Source organism: Anneissia japonica, unplaced genomic scaffold (assembly GCF_011630105.1).
Source record: "Anneissia japonica isolate Jap-2015-1 unplaced genomic scaffold, ASM1163010v1 scaffold287960_len3192837_cov198, whole genome shotgun sequence".
Classification (NCBI taxonomy): Eukaryota; Metazoa; Echinodermata; class Crinoidea; order Comatulida; family Comatulidae; genus Anneissia; species Anneissia japonica.
Window position 1 is genome coordinate 364,687 of NW_022712725.1, and position 21,031 is coordinate 385,717.

General features: G+C 32.4%; 1 protein-coding gene across 1 annotated transcript; it reads right to left on the reverse strand.

The window, feature by feature from the left end:
• Positions 1–8: 8 nt before the first annotated feature.
• On the reverse strand, positions 9–21,031 carry LOC117108024 (sonic hedgehog protein A-like). Its single transcript, XM_033249866.1, has 4 exons — positions 20,907–21,031; positions 13,337–14,123; positions 2,621–2,888; positions 9–1,785 (listed from the first exon to the last, which is right to left on the reverse strand). The coding sequence occupies exons 2-4, from the start codon at positions 13,637–13,639 to the stop codon at positions 1,118–1,120; spliced, it is 1,239 nt and encodes a 412-aa protein (XP_033105757.1). The 5' UTR covers positions 13,640–14,123; positions 20,907–21,031; the 3' UTR covers positions 9–1,117.

A 21,031-nucleotide genomic window follows, 5' to 3' on the forward strand; every position in this document is an offset into this window, starting at 1 on the left:
AATACAAGTACATTTTTTTAAATAAATTTTCAAATATTTATTAAGATTCCTTAATAACTTATAACTACTTCTGGAGATAAACAATTAAAAAGTGTGTACATTTGCTTCCTTTGTACAATGTATATACATAATAAATACAGTTTATATCTTATCTTCTGCAAAGTCAAATTTATTAAGATATTTATTTTCTACAAGCCAAAATGGCAGAAATTGATTTACAACGTTATGTTTACACTACCATTACCATGGAAGTAAACCAACAATTATTAAATACAAACAATTTTAGAAATAAATTTCGTCCGTCCTCAAACCGTCGTCTTTAAAATATGTTCCCTTTGAGAATAGTAATATTCTCTAACATTCACCTACTTGTCTAAATATTAAAAATACAATTCAATTTAAAAAAAAGTCATTTTCATTTAATGATAGACACACACTCGGTGTAATTTTTGTTTCACAAACAAGCCACCATCTTGTAAAATGTCTCCAGTCACAATAATTATACATACTTAGGCCTATCTAGCTGTGCCTTGTGCGAAATGAATCTGTTTCAGCTTGTAAGCATATTCATATTCACCGTAAAGCTCAAAAGCACATGATTAAGTACAGTATATTATATATCAAAATGCACATTGTGTGTTACAAAATGTCGAAAGATATAAGTATGTACAGTACTTATTTATATTAAATGCTCGGAGAATGTATAAATGTGTTAAAAAAATATTCATACGTAGCATTTAAATATATTGTTTTTTAATAATTCTCAAAGTCGTAAGATTTAAATATAAAAGTATCAATGTCTTCATTAACGATTTTATAAAATTAATTCAAAACACGTTGGTCTATTCCAATGTCAAATGTAGGCCTAGGTCCAACCATCAATCGCAATATGTCTTTATGTTGATACCAAAATATCTTCAAAGGAATAAAAACTTGTTCATCAAATCTGCAGCTGCAGCTTTTACAAGACCCTTGCGATAGCTGTTTTTCAATTCGTCTACAATAGGCCTACAACTATACTCAAAGGAGTTAGCTACTGGGCTAACTTTGTCTCAAACACTGCGTCGTGCTACTGTCTCTTAGGTTAAGTTGTCAGCTCAGTCACCTCAGCTTCCCTTCAAACAAGTCTAATTCCTGGATACAGATGACTACTTACAAAATGATGTCCATAATTGTATAAGAAACGTGGGTACCAGTGAATATTACTATCGTGTTCCGAATAAGACGAGCGCCCCCACAGTTGCTTTTTAAGGCTGTATAACCACCTTACCGGAGTAAAAGAGGCATGAGCTATATATTCACTGTCGATGATTGCATAAGACGATGCTGCTACATCATCAACAACGATTGACCCTTTATAGGTTAAAGGTGCAAATACACCAGTCCTTTCATTAACTGAAACTTTCACAACTTTTTCTGGAATCAAATGTTCTTTGTCCCCATTTTTTACAACTGTAAAAATATATTGTCCCTCCAAAACTCTGCTCGCAAAAGTTGCTCTTGATTCTAAAAAGTTTGATTGTCTATGTGATACGTAAATAATGTGTTCAGCAGTAAGCGTTATAGCATGGGATGGTGTGTGCAGTGTCAAAAATGTTGCATTGTGGTCAGGTTTTGCGTCCATCATCATTATCACATCGCTGTATATAATACCACCATCTCCGTCGACTGCTTTGACACTGTCTCCTACTCTCAAGTCAATCATACGTTTAGTTTCCCCAGTCTCTAGTGTTACTTCAGATTCGGCAGGAAAACAGCCTCCTTCTTTTGAAGCAGGATTTGAATCTGGATAAAATGAAAATACCAATATGTAAACTTTAAAAAAGTGCTCTTCTATTCCAATTTCCACCTCATATTATTAGGGTCTTTCTATGAAAATCAATTAAATTGCTGACACTCATGTATGGTAGCTGTCTCTTATACACATCTAGATGTGTATAAGAGACAGATGATTTCCTTACATCGTATATTTAGGTAAATTATGATATTTGATTTGAAAATTAAAACAAAAAAAATATTGTTTGTCCTTGTCAATTATCAAAAGCATAAAAATCTGAACTATTTAGAGACCCTTAAGTTTACTAGACGAGACAATTTATAGCGGAATCATTGAAGTTGACAATTGAACGTTTGAGGGAACACTTTAGATTTTATCATTGACAGAATACGTTTTAATTTTGTTATCGATGCCCACTGTGTAGGAATTTATGTATTATTATTGTTAAGAGTTTATACATCTTTTTTATTGATGTAAGTACCCTAGAAACTGGTGTTCAACACTAATAGTAATAAAATTGATATTAATACTGTTACTGGACAGGATAAAAAAACAACTGTAGAATAACATCAGTGTTTTTTGTGAAAAAGTCCAAAGTTCACTGATTATTACGTTGTTTTTCGTACACGAAGCAACGAATGTCTACCTTTGTTAGATATTTCAAGTGCACGAGTGTAACCTTCAACACGTAATGATTCGCACATAGGCCTACGATCGGGGTGGTTCCATCGCTTCAGAAACAGTGACAGCTGTAATGATGACAGTAAATGGGGGGGGGGGGTGGATGTCACGTCCCTTTTGGAACCGCTGCTGACGGAAACTAATAAACCACTGTCAACCTACCTGATTTGACCGAAGCATGAATGTATGATCTGCTTTCGTAATAAACCCAATCAAATCCCGCCTCTACAGCAAGCCTCGCCAACATGCCGTACTTGCTTTGGTCCGTGTCGCTTGTGGTGATGTCGACGGCTCTTCCTTCGTAGTGCAATGAGTTCTCGGGATGCCGACTATCTTCATCCCAGGCCTCCACAACTCGCAGTTTAATGTTTTCATCCTTCCAGTGTTTCATCACCATTATTGCTAATCGACTTAATCGATCATTACATCTCTGTGAAATACAACATTATAGCTGTTTAAACTACTTATTTAATTGTTTGGTATACAGTAGTTCTAATAATTCCAATTAAATTTTACTTAATTGAACAAGTCATACACGTGATTCGATCCAGGGTATGAGAAAGACCATACGCAGTAGTTGAATCCAGGTTATGAGAAGCCTCCTACGCAGTATTTGAATCCAGGGTATGGGAAATCCCCTATACAGTATATGAATCCACGATATAAGAATACCATATCGCAGTATTTAAATTCAGTGTACTGTATGTGGAAACTCCTACACAGTATTTGAATGCAGGGCGTTTTGTATACGTAATTCTAGGGTACTAAACATAGACAAGTTCTCTACTTATGTATGTTTTATTATTTTGTTTTTATTTTCAATGATTGAATGAAATGTGAAAATTTCATCGAAATATTTGAGTCGAATATATAAAATCTCTATGCAGTTTGTTTCCAGGTTATTAATAGAAACCTATACGTTATCTATGAACCCATGGTATGAAAGAAATCTTATTTTAAAGACATTTTTGATATATATAACCTGTATACCCTATTGAAAAAACAATTTTCAATAGGCCTAAATGCTTATAAAATGTGTATCCCTTAATTTAGTTAGGTCTCAATCTACATTATTTTGCTGGTGCTGCGTGGGATTCCATTTCATGAATTGTTGTTCTGGATTGGTCTGGTTGTTGGATGGTGTTTTATTCGATATTTGTTTTTCTTTTGTATTTTCTCTGTATTTTTTATGTTCTCCTTCTTGGAGGTGTTTTTTGAATAAATTGAATTGAAATTGAATTGAATTGAATTACCTATACACATATGGTTCGCACTGTATGTGTTTTAATTTCCAGGTTGTACCGCATAGTAAACCACCAATTGAAGAAATATTTATAGTGGCGTATTGGCGACTTCTGATTAATTTAGGAATTAGATGATGCAGAAGAATGATTTCTTTACATAATTAAACGGTAAGATGGTTCCATTCAGAAACAGAGTAGCATATAGGGGACACAAGTTTAAATGTTCGTTCGTAGTGTTTGTTTAGTGTTAAGAACAAGTTCAAATCATATGCACTGGTAGGTTAGTCCTCAGTAGAATACTTAAACAACAACTTTATACTATGAGAATCATACTTTTATTCATTTTAGAAAAAAGTATCAAACACTTATTAAAATATCAAGATTTTTTCTTGTTCACATTTCATAGATTTATAAGAATTAGGCCTATACCTCAAAATCACCACATTTAAGTATTTTTAAATAATTATACTTAATTTTAGAGCGCTGGATTTTAATTTTATATTGGAATTAATTTTATATCTCCAAATAATACGCTAATTCTCTTATGTTTTTTCCGTCCTACACACTACTGATAAATTCAAAATTATTGTTAAATTGTTTATTGCCCAAATATATTGTGCAGGTTTATATAGTTTATTGATTTTCAACCGTCATGAATTTATTAATTGTCAAAAATAGTTTTCATAGACCTCAATATGCATGGAGACTCCTGATGTAGCCTAGAGTTCATGGTTAAAAAAACGTTCAACAAAATGAGCATGAATTTACTGTCTAGATCTTTGTAAAAATATCAATTCTCTGCCAGTGATTTACAAGTGGGACTGGTGATAGACGATTGTGATTGAAATGGCCGTGATTATGCTCGGGGATCACGCATGCCAATCATTCGTCGGAATTGACGTGTTCAGTGGAGCATGTAATGGTAACAGCCCTGTCTTTGTTATTCTCAACACAATATTTGCACAAATACTGGCAAGTTTCACTCTAGCAAGTGTAATCACCTTGGTTTTAATGATACCGATTACTTAATTTAGAAAATAATAATAAATAGCTTATATTATTCAGTAAAAACTTGAGGTATCCAGTTACATGAAAATCATGACTACACACAAATTATGAAGCTTTCTTCTTCAATCAATTATTGAATTTGTAGGACGGTGTGAAATTTCATCGTTCATTCAATATCAGTGATCATGAATGCGAGGTGTGTCAAAAGATAAGTTTGTTGTCATCTATAAGTCGCTAATGGGACAAATAATACGCCCATCGTGTATTGGATGAACCAAATAAGTATGAAATCAATATCCCTACATACGCCTACTCGTGAACATTTTAATACTTTTAGCTCGTCTGTTATACAAACATTATCTATGATGACGATAATGATGAAGATGATGGTGAGGGAATGAGCAGGAGGATGATATTAAATGATGGTGATAATAATAATGATGATGAGAATGATGAGGATGATGATGATGATGATGATGATGATGACGATGTTGTTGATGATGATGATGTTGATGATGATGATGGTGATGATCATGTGACATGATGTGAACACTTAAGTGAAAAGAAAATAATATTAAAGTCATGTTCGTGTCACAGAGATTTTGCTCTCCGTAAAGTTGGGAAAGTACGTAGCGAATTCGATCTCCTTCTCTCCGGGGCGAAAATCTCAGTTGAATTTGGCCCATGTGAGCGTTCTTAACTAAACTGTTTTCTACCAGACCAATTTCGTAGATTAGGCAGAAAAATATACGCCTATATATATATATATAAGATGTGTATAAGAGACAGTATATATATATATGTATATGTGACGTAGATAAATCGTAAATGATATGTATAATTAAGGCGGATTATAATAGGCGGTAACAACAAAGAATATAAAGATAAACGAAAAGGCTAATATGCCGAATGTAGGCCTATGATCTCGATGGCATGGGAAAATTAAAATTAAGATAAAAAATAACAATTTAAAGGGCCTATATATATATCATGATTTATATATACAGAATATATATATATATATATATTAATATAGTATTTATGGTCTAATTGCCATGTTGCAAACTATGTAGACAGTTGGTCTTTTGATAACATGGGTGAGTTTAATAGACCCATACTAAAAGAAGAAGACTAATTACCGAGTTTATGATTATTTTTGATTTTCAAAGTGCATAAATATAAGATTCAAGTGCAATGAAGCGATTTTGTTGACTTGAGGTCGTTTATTAATGTTCCAGTCACTATTGATGAGTTAGCGGCTTGATTTTGAATATCATAAAGATCGCAACACATGGATAAGAATGTTTGAATAATTTCGATATTAGGCCCTATAGTCCCAAAAGTCAATGAAGCCGATATATTGTCATTAAATAACGTCGCTCAGGCGGAGTTTCTTTATTAATTGCTCCTAACCTGTAGTGGCCCCTGTTCTCTAAAAATGAATATTTGCCAGGGCTTTGTTGTTATTCTGCTTATTTAGTAACCTGGGCTTGCAGTACATCGCCGCCCGTAGTTGAATTCACCAACTAACAAATCCTATGCCAAAAAGCTTTATACTGTAAACTACAGCTGTTTACCGAACCTAGTAGACCTAATAGCCATGCAAACCATCTGTACAATTCCGAGCATAGAGATGTACCGTTTAAAGACACAAACAAAAACTAGTATTTTACATGTTTACAATAATTGATAAAACAAAAACAATTGAATACAAATTTAGAATTTGGTTTATTGAAGCTATTAAATATTTCTTTCTGATTTTTGTGTAATAGGCTTATAATTATGTATATAAAGATAAAGGCCTAGGCGTACATTATAAGTAAAATGGGACAGAAACTTTTTGTCACGGGAACGAACCTCTTTTACATGGCACTCCGTCTATTGTGAAACTTTTTGCATTTCATTCAACGTGTATAAGTATTTGTATTATTAATTTTTAAAATGTATTTACTATTACTATCATCATCGTCATCATCATCATTACCACTTAAAGCCAAAATTTCACGTGTCCACGCAGCATTATCGCACCTGGCGAAAGCCTATTATTATGATATCTGGGGTTGCTAGGCCTATACAAAGTCTAGGCCCAGGTGGATACGGAGCGGCTTATCGACTCATGAGTTGGATGTTTGCACTTGGTATCAAAGCATGGCCCTTTCGGCATACAGACGGTGATCCGTATGTTAGCTTAGATAGATAAAGTCTTAAAAACTTATCGCAATCTACGAAGCACAAGGCAGTATAATTAAGCTTTGCAAAATATGTATGAGCAAGGGCATCCTAATGCTCAACCAAATACGGTACATTATGAAACATCTTTCGATCAGAATTAACTATAATATGTCTATCTCTTTGTTACAAGGATTTGATATTACTCTATTATTGATTCAAAGGTGTAGCCTACATTATCATCATATTTCTTGTGAGTAAATTGTCCTTACTACACTTTTATGACTTCTACCATGAATGATTTTCCCATATTTCTGGACGAGCCTAAAAAGGTTCGAAGTCTGAGTTCATGCTTTATTGCTTAATTTACTTTAGCATGGTCTACCTCCACGTCTGTTCTATACCTGGCTCATTACCTGCCCACCTAAGCGTCAATTCTTCTGACAAAATGTTTCTTTTGTTTGCAATAACCGCGCTATAGTCACAATGAATAGAAGTTGATAATTGACAGCGATGCTATAAACGTAAGAGGAAAGAATGAATGATTTGACAATGCAACATGTGGTTAACTTAACTAACACCAATGCCATAAAAACATGCTCCATTCCCATTGCCAGTTAACATCCGGTTTACTAAGATAGGATAATATATATGTATAGATTTTATTGTAAAATTCAATTCAATCGATTCAATACATCATCAAAATGTAACTATTACATTTTTTTTTTTATTAATTAGAGTAGAGTATAAAAATTAAATTGATGACTAAGATAGGTCAGGTCTACGAGTGTGTGTAACTAATATGTAGGAGACCGAAAGAGTTCAACCCAAGTAAACTCTGACAAAGTTCAGAAGATGAAAAAGTAATGTAGTTATAAATATCTCAATTAGAGCCATAAACATACAATAGAGTCGGTGGCCGCAATTAGTTGTATGGTTAGGAGACACCACATTCATAAGTTTTTTCCAATCGATTTAATCAACATTAGCTTTTTCAGAGTTATCAATTCTTATTCGTCAGGTGTGCAATCTCACTCACAGTTGTAATGCTCATAAAACAGAATTTCGAGGATGATCTCTAAATTCAAATCAATCGCATTAGATCAACAATCATCACACCCGTTCCACAAACATTCAAAGAGTTCTTTTTGTGAACAAAATAACGCAGGGTACTTAAACTATCTATGGGAGTTCTACTATCTTACACTCATGCAAGTTATTGAAAGGAAACATGGCTATTAGTCGCATGCCATGCTGTTTACTTATGAAATTTAATACACAGTTTGCTCATCATTATGCTTTTTTAGACAATATATATATTTGTTTTGAATAGTCTGTAACCCAGTAGCCTGAAATGATCATGATATACTATAGCACATAGTGCTTAGCAACCCTCAAACACACCTACGCTCGCCATATTAATACTACATGTATTTACAGTAGGCCTAGTAGTAAATTGTCATAACGTATCGATCTCTATTCGACGAGCTACCTAAGTCTAATTATAAATATAGTTAGGGCTATGTTATAGAGTGTGTGTATGATATAAACAATATTGGAATAACGTGTTTTTCAACTAATATTGTAAATACCGTAAATTATATTTTGTACCTGCAAAAAGGGAAAGATTAAACTTCATAGCGATTCTAAATTAGATATACTATTCTACACAAATTAAATTTCAACGTAAGTTCATATAAATTTAACATTAAAACATATCTTTAAAAAATATAATAAAAACTACAATTTTTAAGAAAACTCTATGGAGGATTTAGGAGATGAAGTATGAACATTTAAACAAGTATTGCCGACTATGGGAAAATGGGACCTGTGAAATGAAAACGTACAATTACGTATCAGTACTTTAATATTGTTTATTCTTTTAGTAACATTTATTAATTACTGTATGTATTTATCCCATTTTTGTAGAAACTAACGCAGTCTGTGCTTCTTTTCAAAAATACTAAAAAAAGATTCGATTATGCATACCATACTAATCTCAGATAATTTCTTCGCCTAGATGTTTGCTAATGTCATACACCTCCGTGTAATAAAAAAAAACAATCCTTTTTTAAAACACAATCTGACTGAGAAAATCTCTGCAATTGTTAAGCTAACCAACAGCATGGAACGTATAGCGTTCTTTTATAGAGCACCAGTCCATCTGCGAATTCATGGACAATGGTAACCACTTACCTATTTCTTTTATTCTCTAATTGTTTTAATTGTCTGAACATAATGTAAACACTTTACCTTCAATTATGCTGTGTACTCGTGGTGCTCACTCGGACAATTTACTTAGTAGTTTGCCGTCAAAGGAAAACAATTATTTTATGTATATTATATTCACGAGTGTTTTGCCACATTACGAGCTGACCTAAACAGATTTTAGCAAGATTTTATGTATTGTTCTCCAGATTAGGCCTATGTGTTTACTTTTACACCTATTTCTAATGACGATTTTTTAGTATTCTTTCCTATGATTTGCATTTGGAAAATTACTAAAACCTTTCACAATTTAATAATATATATATCAATTTTAGTTTAATTGTATCACAGTTAGAAAATAGTAATTTACATTCTGTTATATGATATTACGTTGATAAGTTGTGTAACAAAGCACTTTCTTTATGTCAATATGTTTCGCTTTCCATATGTTTATGGTCAAACAATAATGATGGATTTCCGATCAAGGAATCTCATTCGTAAGTATATCATTTTACTCATGATATCGAAACAAAATGCTAAAAATGCCTTTTTAGGTAATACATGTGGTATAAATACTGAAATTAGATAGTTCTAGTCTAATAATATTATATAATTATAAGATATTATAGATAAGTAAATGAATATATGCAGTATGTATACAATGGGCCTAATATAATATGGCCTATATATAATATAGGCCTAGTAGTACATGGTAAAGACATGTTGTCAGTTACTTTTTATCAAACAATATGAGCAAGGGTTTTTCGGTTAACAACCTTTGTCTAGCTTTACAAAAGGTTGTTAACCGACAACGTAGTTCGATTATGAAATGTTTGTTGTTGTCTATTATTGTGCTTGCATGTATAACACGCAAATTATTAGGCCTATATCATAATGCTAATTTCATCATATAAATAACATAATGTAAATAAATACACTGTAAACTGTAAGGATGAGGAAAAATCGATGAGTGAATCAATATAACGATAATACATTATACACATTAGATAAATCGTTCGAATAGGTCTATATAATTTACTTTCATAAAAGAAATACATTTAATTTTTAAGTACCGTACGATTTATAGTAGAAATAATAAAAAAAAGTTTCTGTATTCAGCATGATAATAATTTAGAAACTTAAAAATGTTTCTTAATCTGTGGACTTTAAAGTTCACCATGAACCTTAAATTTGCTGTTTATAAAGTACACATAACTGAGGTAAATTTGACCTTGCATGGCTTTCTACCCCATGTTAAACAATGACATAGGGGTCTACAAAGGACAAAAGGCGGATTGACAACGCAAGCAAAATATTTTCGTTCATTTCCATAAGCCACGGCTCAGCAGAAAGCTAAGATGTTGTGCAAACTGTTAACCGTAAGAATCATGGATTCTCACAACGTCTTACCCTGGCCTTTTGTTCAAATCTAAAAACCCTTTTATGATAGATTTATAAATTACACAATTAGGTTACACGTCGTAATACTGTAATTATGCAATAAGGTATTAGCTTAAAATAGGTTATTATATATATATACTGTCTCTTATATTTAATTTAGTTTAATTTAGACCTATATTTACCACCCTCATTCTGGATATGCGTACTAAATTTCTTATTATCAGTTGTAGCGAGGCCCAAATGCTTGAAGATTGGTCATAAACGTAGGCCTTCTTACAAGACGAACACATTTCGTTTTACACATTAAAGACAATGTAAAGACCATCTAGTACCACCAAAGCCCTAGAGCTAACAGGTATTATTGGTTTATAAACAATATTTATTGACTAATTATAAACAGATATACTTAGAAATCTGAGCGAGAGAAAAATCGAGGCTTACTACTCAACTATATTTGATGTTAGCACTATTTAATTAGTTTATAAAAGAGGCTAACTCTAACATTATAACCTGATTTCTTTGAATTACAAAACCTATTTTTGAGTGATGATTCAATTATTGTATCTGTAGTATTCTTATCAGTGGCTATAACCATTTGTGTGTGTTGGGTTTCTTTATTAGGTATAAAAAGGTCGGTATCAAGCGCTTTCTGTTCATTGTTGATATAGAACTTTAGACCCATTATATATTTCATCATGATTTCGTTCAAATTTCAACATGATTATTCAAAATATAGTTATAACACGGCGCCTGCCCACATACTAACCTCGTTCAATGAAAAAGTAAACAAATAAAAAAATAAATAAAGCACGTTCAGAGATCCAGAGTATCATCATGGCCTTTCGGTGACTTTTAGTCATAAGGAAAACTTTCATATTATATCATCCGGCATGAAACTTAATATTACCGTTCAGTCTACCCGGTGGTTCACCCCGTGTCCTGTTTGGCTTTGCTCTTCTAGAATGAATTGCGCCCCGAAAATTGTGTGTGAATTTCTCGGGTATTTTTTCCTCTTTTTTTTTTTAATCTCCAATGAATTATGTCAATAAAAAACACGACAAATGTTAAAATGTCTAGAATATGTTTCTTTGTGCAGTATGTATCATAATATAATAAACTTTAACAAATATGGTACATATTTACTTGTGTAAAATGACCAATAGTTTTTTTTTAACTTAGTGTTCTCATCGGGGTTGAACCAAGACCATTCGATTATTTCAGTTGTTTAACTAAGCAATGAGGTCAAATGATATATTTAGTTACATTTACTCGTTAAGGACACATTTTCTCATGTTATATCATAATACACGATTCGGCAGCCACTTAGGGTTTAATAGTAAACAATTGTGTGAAACGAATGATTTTTTTTTCGATAGAAATATTAATTATAAAACGCTGAACTTGCTTCATACAAGAATTGTTAAAATTCACGTTCAAACAAACTTGGTAATTTGATATATTGTGGAAACGATGATCAAAAATATGTTAATATAGATTTTATACAATGATAATGATATGATAAAAAATACCCGATAATAATAAGTAAACACATACATTTAACGATGATGTACTGGTCCCTGTAATATATTTCATGCATCTAGGGGTGGCGCCAGGATTTGACCGACGGGGGGGGGGGGGGGCGACGTCCTGAGGGGACCGATGTCCAAACAGAAAAAAAGTGGGCGTGTTCGGACGTCGCTCAAAATCTCTCGAAAGTGTTCCAGGGGGCGAAGCCCCGGAAAAATAGGACATTTATGGGTTTCAAAGGCTTATTTAATCGCTTTTTGAGGTTATAATATGTAGAAAATACATATACATTTTATTTTTCCCCGACGAATTGTGATTTTTCTCCCAAGCGGGGGAGGGGTAAGCTCTCCCCAACGGGGGTCCTGGTACACCCTCCACCCCGCTGGTGCCACCCCTGAGCATGGATGCCAACATTTCTTTGTAGTTTCGAAGATAATAATGTTTTTGTACCTTTCTCTTCTTACTGTATATTTGGTAAGATTAGGCCTACAATTCTTTTAGCTAGATGCTTTTCTGTCTGTATATATTTTAGTTTTAATATTTAAGTATAGTTTGCTGTGTTTAGTTGTAGTAAAAACAGTTACCTTGTATTGTTGAAATATATAATAATTAAAACTTATTTGCAACTTCGATAAGTGGATAAATGTAGCAATAAATCATTAACGATTGATTGATGGAACTCTATGAATTAATTGTTATCTTTCACTAATAGTACATTTATGTTCAACTATCGTATCCATAGCCTTTATTTTACCATGACCTATGGCAACCTTTCTATATTTATACTGTATAACACGGTGGATGAATCCATAAAAATACTGTTGCGCATAAGGTTAAATTATTTACGCACGGAAAATAAGCAACACTAATACACTATTAGATTCATTGAAAACAGTGTAGATGATTGTGTCTGTAAAAGATAGTGTGTAAAAGAACTTGTATTAGTAGAACCACGGTGCATGTACATTCTACATCATGTCATGTCAAGTTTACTATATATATATATATTAGCTGGCCCACTACTATATGTAGTTTGAGCACTCTCGGCATGGTATTACGAGCGCTTTTAAACTGCCTTGTTACAAGCTTGCTTGTTTCATAGCTAAGGTTCAATCTCAAATTTATCTGAGCTGCACTGATGAGTCCTTATGTGTATAAGAGACAGATTATCTGGTGTAATATTCCATATTATATTTTCCATCAAAAAAAAGAAGGTTTACTACCAGTATATACCAAATCGTCGGTACTTATCAACTTAAACGATCCCAATATAGATAAGCAATTGTCATGATATCAAACAAAATAAAACAATTATATATACCTGCGTCATCACCTGGTCGGCGCCTGTCTCCTCTTCATCTTTGAACTCAATGTCTGAATTCATATTTGTAGTAAGTTCATTAAAGGCAGCGTCACCTCGATAAATCCTTCCCTCTGGTTCTCCACTTGCAGGTACTTGAACTTCGGACATACTCGGAACATATTCCCTGTAGTTTAATGGACGCATAGCGTCTTGTCGTCTGCTGCTGCCACCAGATCTGCTCGGGGAACACGCAAAGGCTATGCCGCCAAAAGTGACGCACGCAACCACAACTAGATGGTATATTTTCCGAAGTTTCTTCATCGGGTATGCTCCTGGGTCACACTCTCAACAAAACGTACTTCTGTCAAAAAGTCAAATGCTAATGATGGGTGTTATTCAATTATAGCAACGTGTGTCCCTAACCTCTATGGGCTATTCAAACTCACAGGTAGAATCAACAAGTGACTTTAAATAACACTTCCGCCGCCTTCAAACGGATGAATGGAGATCCTCGACACCAGAATCAGTTCTGTGACAGCCCTACAGGGGAACGTTTACCAGTATACAGTAAAGTACGTCTGAAAGTTGTTAACAGGTTCTCTCTTATTTAATGCTGATAAATGTGTTAGTTTAGCTCTCAGATAATGTCAGAGATCAACTGGGGCTGTATTGTTTAATGAAGTATTCTGATTGGTTGTTGTGATGTGACGTGGGCGCATTCTAGTACTATTTTACCATGCGCGCTTAATGTGAGCAAACAACTAAAATGTAGTATAGCTGAAAACGCCTTTTCCTCCTCCAGAATCTATCAAATAAGAAGAAATTGAACAAATTGTTATGTTTCATTTTTTATTTTAATATAACGACTATCATTTTTTTTTAGTGCAAATTTATTTTACGATTACATTTGGAATGAATTCATGAATTCGCATTAAAGAAACTTGTAGATGGTGCATATGAACTTTTCTAAAGCCGTTGTATTTCATTTGCTAGTTGACGCTCTACGAGATTTGTTATGCAGTCAATTGCTGAATCAAGCAAAATCCATGCTTTGCAAGTTAAAACACAAAGTTGCCAAAATTGTTGCTGAATTTAGATATGACTACCGGCTACAGTATCACGAAATCTAAAATAATGATTTTGAACTGAAAACAGACCTAAGATGTTCTATTAATGATTGCCCTTAATGACTGTTTCTTTAACATTTAATTTTTACTTTTTCCTAATAATTTTAATACTGTATTTTCATTATTATTAATATAAATATTACTATCATTATTAATAGTCATTATTATTATTATTATTTATCAATAAATGTTATATTGAACATTATCATTTTTAAAACTGTACTTTGTTGGTTTTAATAATAGATGCGATGATCTCCCCTTCTTAATTTCTCAATGAATGTGAACAATTTCACTAAACTTTAAAAACTTTTTGACTGTATATACAATGTATATTGTTTTTATTTTTAGATAATTTGTTTTAAATTCATTATCTTTTTCTTAACACGGTTCTGCTTTTCTGCTCTTTGGCCTATATCGTTATTGATGCTTGTAGATTTGTCGCTCTTTTGCTTTGAAATATAATAAATTTTTGGGTTCATTGCCTATGGTTTTAAGCTAATATAATACAATATATATAATATATTAAATATTTGATTGCTTTTTATAATATATATATATATGAATGTACATTTGTATATGTACAGTATTATATATATATATATATATATATATATATATATTCAAATCATGTTTTTGCTGCTTATCACTGGGAACACAAAATAATAGCCTATGAATCAAATAAATAATAATACAGTGCTCAAATATTATTGAGCACTGTATTATTATTGATTTATACATTATTTGTGTTCCCAGTGCTAAGCAGCAAAAAGTTAATTTGAATATTATTTCCTATGATTTACCAGCTGCTACCTAAAAGCTATTACGTAGCTTATAAAATTCGCTCCACTATGTTTGAGTATGTAAAGGGAGAGATACTAATGGTCTTAGATCTGTGATATTATCGTACGGGCCTCTGTGGTCTGAATATGGAGAGAATAGAGAGAGATTGTGTGTTTGGTTCCCACCAGAGGCTTTTTTCATACAACTAATAAGGAACTTTCGTTGATGAACTATGTTTGATACGACTTATGCCATCATATTACTAAATATTTGAGCACTGTTATTATCTATTTGATATATATATATTATATATATATATATATATATATATAATTAGGCTTACAGCGTATATATATATATATATTATGTATATAAATTTATGGTTTATAAATATATGAATTTAAACAAACTTAACTCATTGAATTAATTGTAGTTAGTTTAATGTGGACAGTATATTTTAAATATTTTTAATATGGGCCTGATAAACTTGATGTTTCTTTTCAAAATTAATGGTATTTTAGAATTATAATTTGAAATGAGATAAGGCATTCAGCTATGTTATCTCCATTACGGTGACACACATTTACCGATACTGTGGTAAGCTTCACAGTAATGTTGAGTTGGATTATTCTCTAGTGTTGCTGATTACTTCACGGCTACATCCTCTGATGTGTGTTTTATTCTTATGTAAGTGTTGACACAAAATAAATTAACTTCCATTCAAATCAAAGGTGGTAATTATTTCGATAACTTTATCCTATAAGCGTATTAAGGTCCTGCGTAAAGAGAACAACGTTTGCTTTAAGATCTTTTCCACACGATAATGTAACGATAACTAATTTCGGTAGGATTGCTTACGGCATTTTATTTCGGACGGACAAGTACATTTCGATTTTGATGGTTCCTGTAAGCTTTAGTGGTTTAAATTTTCTATACTAATCCACATTAGCCATATCGTTCAAACAAACCGTTATCATAAGACTAAAGATTATTCCACTGTTTTGTTTGTTTGCTATATTAATATTAGGCTACAAACTTTTTAGAATTAAACATAAGCTGTTAACTTCTTCACATTAGTCATTAATGTCAAATGTTGTTTCATTATAAATTTAACGTAAACTGAAATTCAGCTCTAGTGAATTTCTCTTTGTGGTTCAATCAATGTTATCAAATGTTATTTACAGCAATTTTTTTTAAATATAATAATGTTTTGTTATTCTTGCTTTGTTCTCGATAGTGTGTTTTGGATATCACTTACCGGTGACAGTGCATTGATGCACTTGCCTCTTCTAGGATAGGCATATAGGCCTAACTATTCTTTTTTTTTCATTTTTAAAATTTTATATTGCATTTTTACGTGCAAAAATGAATAAAAGAATATGCGATATGTATTAAATTTATATTTTGTACTGTATATTGTACGTCCAAATATTATGTAGAAACATAAAAATACATATCGGAATTGAACGCGATTGGCATAACGGTAATGAAACCCAGTACATTTAAAAATATGAGTATTTGAACTAAAGTAAATATTTTCGCAATAAGTTTCGGCAATAAACATGAATACGGTGCCAATCAATCTAAGCTTGACAAACGCACTCCTTGCACTGTTTAGTAAAACAAATACAATTTCGTTGACATGCAGCCCACTGCATTTGATAGAAGAAAAAAAAAAGGAAATGTTGGAGGTAACTAATTGTATTTGAAGATCTTTCCTTGGCCTTGGATTTCACCTTCATATTACCGGAAATAAATTTTAGCAATTGAAATGTATTAAAGCATATAAATAAGCTGCGAAAGAATGCTGATGCCCGAAGCTGACACTGGTTCAGTCCGCATGAAAACAATAAGTTTGTTTTTTTAGCGCAATGTCAATCAAGATATTGATACCAAATCAATTAAAAGATGGACAATACAGAAAAATGATTGACAACATTGATTGAGAGATATTGAAAGTATGCCACAAAAACATATGTCAACGACTGCTAATCAGCCTAATGGTCCAACACTCAATTTTCTAACTTTTAATCAATTGGGTGATTCAATTCCATGCTTTGCAAGTACTGTCACACGTTAGTTTCTTTATAACAGGAATTGTGATGTGAATATGGCAGTTGATTCAGTTTTCTTAAGCAAACACGAATGCTAATCTTCACTACAATTTTGATATTTTAAACAATAACATAAAACATCATAAAATAACATTCTATCCATTTTATAAACAAAGTATGAAAGCATTCCTGACAGTTAAACTGGATAATTAAAATGTTTTGTCACTATAACTGAAATGTTCTGTGGAACGGCGGTGAGTTGGACTGAAACTTTCGGCAAATGTTTCGATAACCAAAACGACCGTTTACTGCAATGTGATAACTTTTTTTACGAATTCTTATTCTAATTCATTGAAAAGATGAAAGCAAAAGTAAGATAATGTTGGGTGTTGGGCATCTGATAAATAACAAAACAAGTTTAGATCTCTCAAAGGAAAAACTATAAGTCGGCACAAGAAACATCGGTAATAGTCTGCTATCCTACGACGACATAGTTTGACAAGTAGCCATTACGGTACAAAATTCGTAGGAAGTGAAATTTTTTTGATAACACCTATCGATATTACTGATCGAAAACGTGATTATTATAAGGTGTTCCGCGTGATTGTCCTTGAAAAACCTAAATAATTCGTGCCCTTTTAGCAAATGTTTTACTGGCGATTACAAGCAAACCTATAGTGTATTTGTCTATAATAAGAATTGCAATTATTAGTAATCCGGCTTATTATTCAAGCACCACGTATAGTTGAAGCCATTTTGATGTGTACAGTTAAAAAAAATGCATATGTGAAGCATACAGTAGAATCACACAATACTTAAATTTGATGCTAAAGTCATACTATCCCAGCCTAGAAGTATAATGTCTAGTGCATAACACAACATAGCAGCCTAGATTTTGGGTGGTGTTTTTTTTCTCATATCGTATATTTTTTGAAACCTGCCCTAAGGTCCCGAAATCTTTCCGGATTCCGTAAGATTTTGCGGTATTCTCAAAGTAAATATTTGCATAGTAAGAAAATGGCGACAAGTCTATGTACTGTATTGAAAGGTAGGCTGATTGAAAAGCTTAGAATCACCCGTACAGCTATACAAATGTCGATCAAGAAAATCCCATGGTACAGCCTCAAACCTTAGGCAATTTTATGGGCACAAAAAGGTCGTTATTTACGCTATTAACGATCATTAACGTACTAATAGAGCATTATAAAGAACCAACTTCACAGTAAAACGTAATGCCAATGTTGGCAGACATTTTTACAATTATATTATAGTATAATACATATATGGTGTCGATAGCATTCCACTTGAACCTCATCTCTATTAGCAAATGCAATTAAATATGGATGGATGCTAATAATAAGAACAATTTTTATTAATATTATTATCATCATAATTATCATTATTAATATCATTGTCATTAAATCATTATTAGTAGTAATATCATTTTATTATTATTAATTTTATTATCATTTGCTTTGATGATAACAAAATGTGCCTATGCATAACAAAATATTCCAGTTATAATCTCACAATGTTTTTGAATGTAGTAACTGTTTTAAACTTCCCGCAAAAGTTTCTAAACTTTTAACTTAAACTGTCTGTCTGTCATGACTTTATTCTGTGATGTATTAATAGTGTACCTTGAAAAACAAACCTCGGAACTTAGGTAATGATCGATTTGGTTTAAAGTGTTTAGTGCTCTTGGCCATATTTTATTGATTCAGTCAGAAAACTGTAGCTCATCTTATTTAAGTTGACTTAGGTAAACCATTTGAAATGAAAATACTGTTCAACAAATCATAAGTTACGCAAATGGTGGGTGTGCACCCTTTGAAATGGTATAAATAGGCTAACTGATTGCTCATAGAGGTAAACTGTAGCACTATATCGAATATCATATCCCAAGCCCCTCAGCTTCCGTTGGGTATTCAATTATCACATTTTAATAATGTTCTATTCAGTTATTAGGGTGGAAGCTGGCGTTGTCTTGGCGAACGTACTATCAACATTCTTGCCTATCAACCCCGAGGCCTAATCTACTACGTTTCATCTATGTAGACGATTTGGCTGAGCGTGTAGGCATATGTCTGTTGTATTGTCTTCTATCACTCGTAATGCTTCCCCCAGGCTGGTTATACCAACAAAAATCAATTCTTCTTTTAAGATCAATATTAGTTCATTCTCCCTGGATAGTGAGATTTCATTAAATGTTTACATCTCCATAACACTTAAAGGTTCATATATACCTTCCTTGGTATGTTCACAATAAGAACCGGATCCAGATTAGACAAACCATTCCACATTTCAAAGTTTATCCGTTATTTCTTTTTTTTTTTTTGTTTCTCAAATAAACCTATGAAGTCAAAGGAAAATTCCTTTGGTACTGATGTCTGTACGTCTATGCTTTATATGCCTACACCATACGTCTCCTGATATTTTCAACCAATAGTCTACTACCTATATTGCCATGTATCCTGAGAAAAAAGTCACAATGAAGGTTAGTTTAATGACATAAATAGAAATCTACAAACTTTAAAATCTGTACGAATGCGGGATTGAAAAAACACAATTGCCAATTTTGAAAAAAAAAGCTGCGTCTTTGCGCTCATCGATGCAATGTGTCAACAACTATAGTTCAAACAAGTACCCTTAACTTGGTCCACCTCTTCTAGTTCAACATGTGGGACGCCAAAAAGGCCAAATTATGTAGCGGAGAGTATATGCCATAAATGACAGGCGGAGAGAATAAATTGAATTTGAAATATAATCGTACTGTATAATCGTAAATAAGTTAGATAAAAATTAGCCGATATAATTGTAAGAGCAGTAAAACACTAAATGATATGACTACAAATCCGTCAGTAAGAAATGTATGTTCACAAAAATATACAATGTTTACTTTTGATTAATTTACAGTTATTATTTATGATTATATAATATCATGCAAGGATAAAGTATTTGTTTCCCAACCTAAATATTAAGCGTAATAAAAATTGTATTTATATTTTATTTTTACTGCACATGATTTTCATTGTATTCTTCTCAGTCGTATATGCAATTTTTGTATTACTAATATAAAAATATAAGTTTAAAATGTTTTATTCCCCACGCAACCCTTCAAGAAATTATGTATGCCAATTATAATTTTAATAATTGTGTAACTAATTTGATAAGTTTACCGTTCGTCAAATTAAATTTGTCGCTTTGCGTCTAAGATCAAAGATCTGAATTCTGCCTAGCCTCTAAATGACTTTGCATCTATGCGTGAGGTAGTTTTACCATTTTGGCGTTCCATACCAACAAAGTGCCATGCTCTAACCATAGTCCAACGCAATTCACACTTGTTAGATTCACATGCACGTTTTGTAAACGTTTCTAAAAATATTTCTTTCAATGGAGGTCTACTCGTTGTCCACCCACGTTCGTTTGCTTACAAACAACTCAAACGATAATATGTTTACTAACCTGTTAATGAATATTTACTCAAGTTAGTTGTGTATTAAAAAAAATGCTGCAGATATTTAAATAGCATGTATATAATAATACAACTAAGTAAAGCTTAATAAGATTTTTTTTATATCATATTAAATCTGTACCAACATAGAAAAAAAAATTAATTCAACATACCTCTGTTCTATTATTTATTAGAAACGCTATAGACATATCTACAACAGAATCGCTATGTTCATCAGCGAACAGTCTCTGCAACAGATACGGCCTTTTAAGTCCATGACTTTAGTGTGGTAATGTAG

Bases quoted from the DNA above. Each gene is read 5' to 3' on its own strand.
- LOC117108024 (XM_033249866.1), bottom strand. From the start codon at position 13,639: ATGAAGAAACTTCGGAAAATATACCATCTAGTTGTGGTTGCGTGCGTC. The intron at 2,889-13,336 runs GTATATATAATT...TGTATTTCACAG, and splicing joins CCGACCAGGTGATGACGCAG to AGATGTAATGATCGATTAAG. The intron at 1,786-2,620 runs GTAGGTTGACAG...CATTTTATCCAG, and splicing joins TCATGCTTCGGTCAAATCAG to ATTCAAATCCTGCTTCAAAA.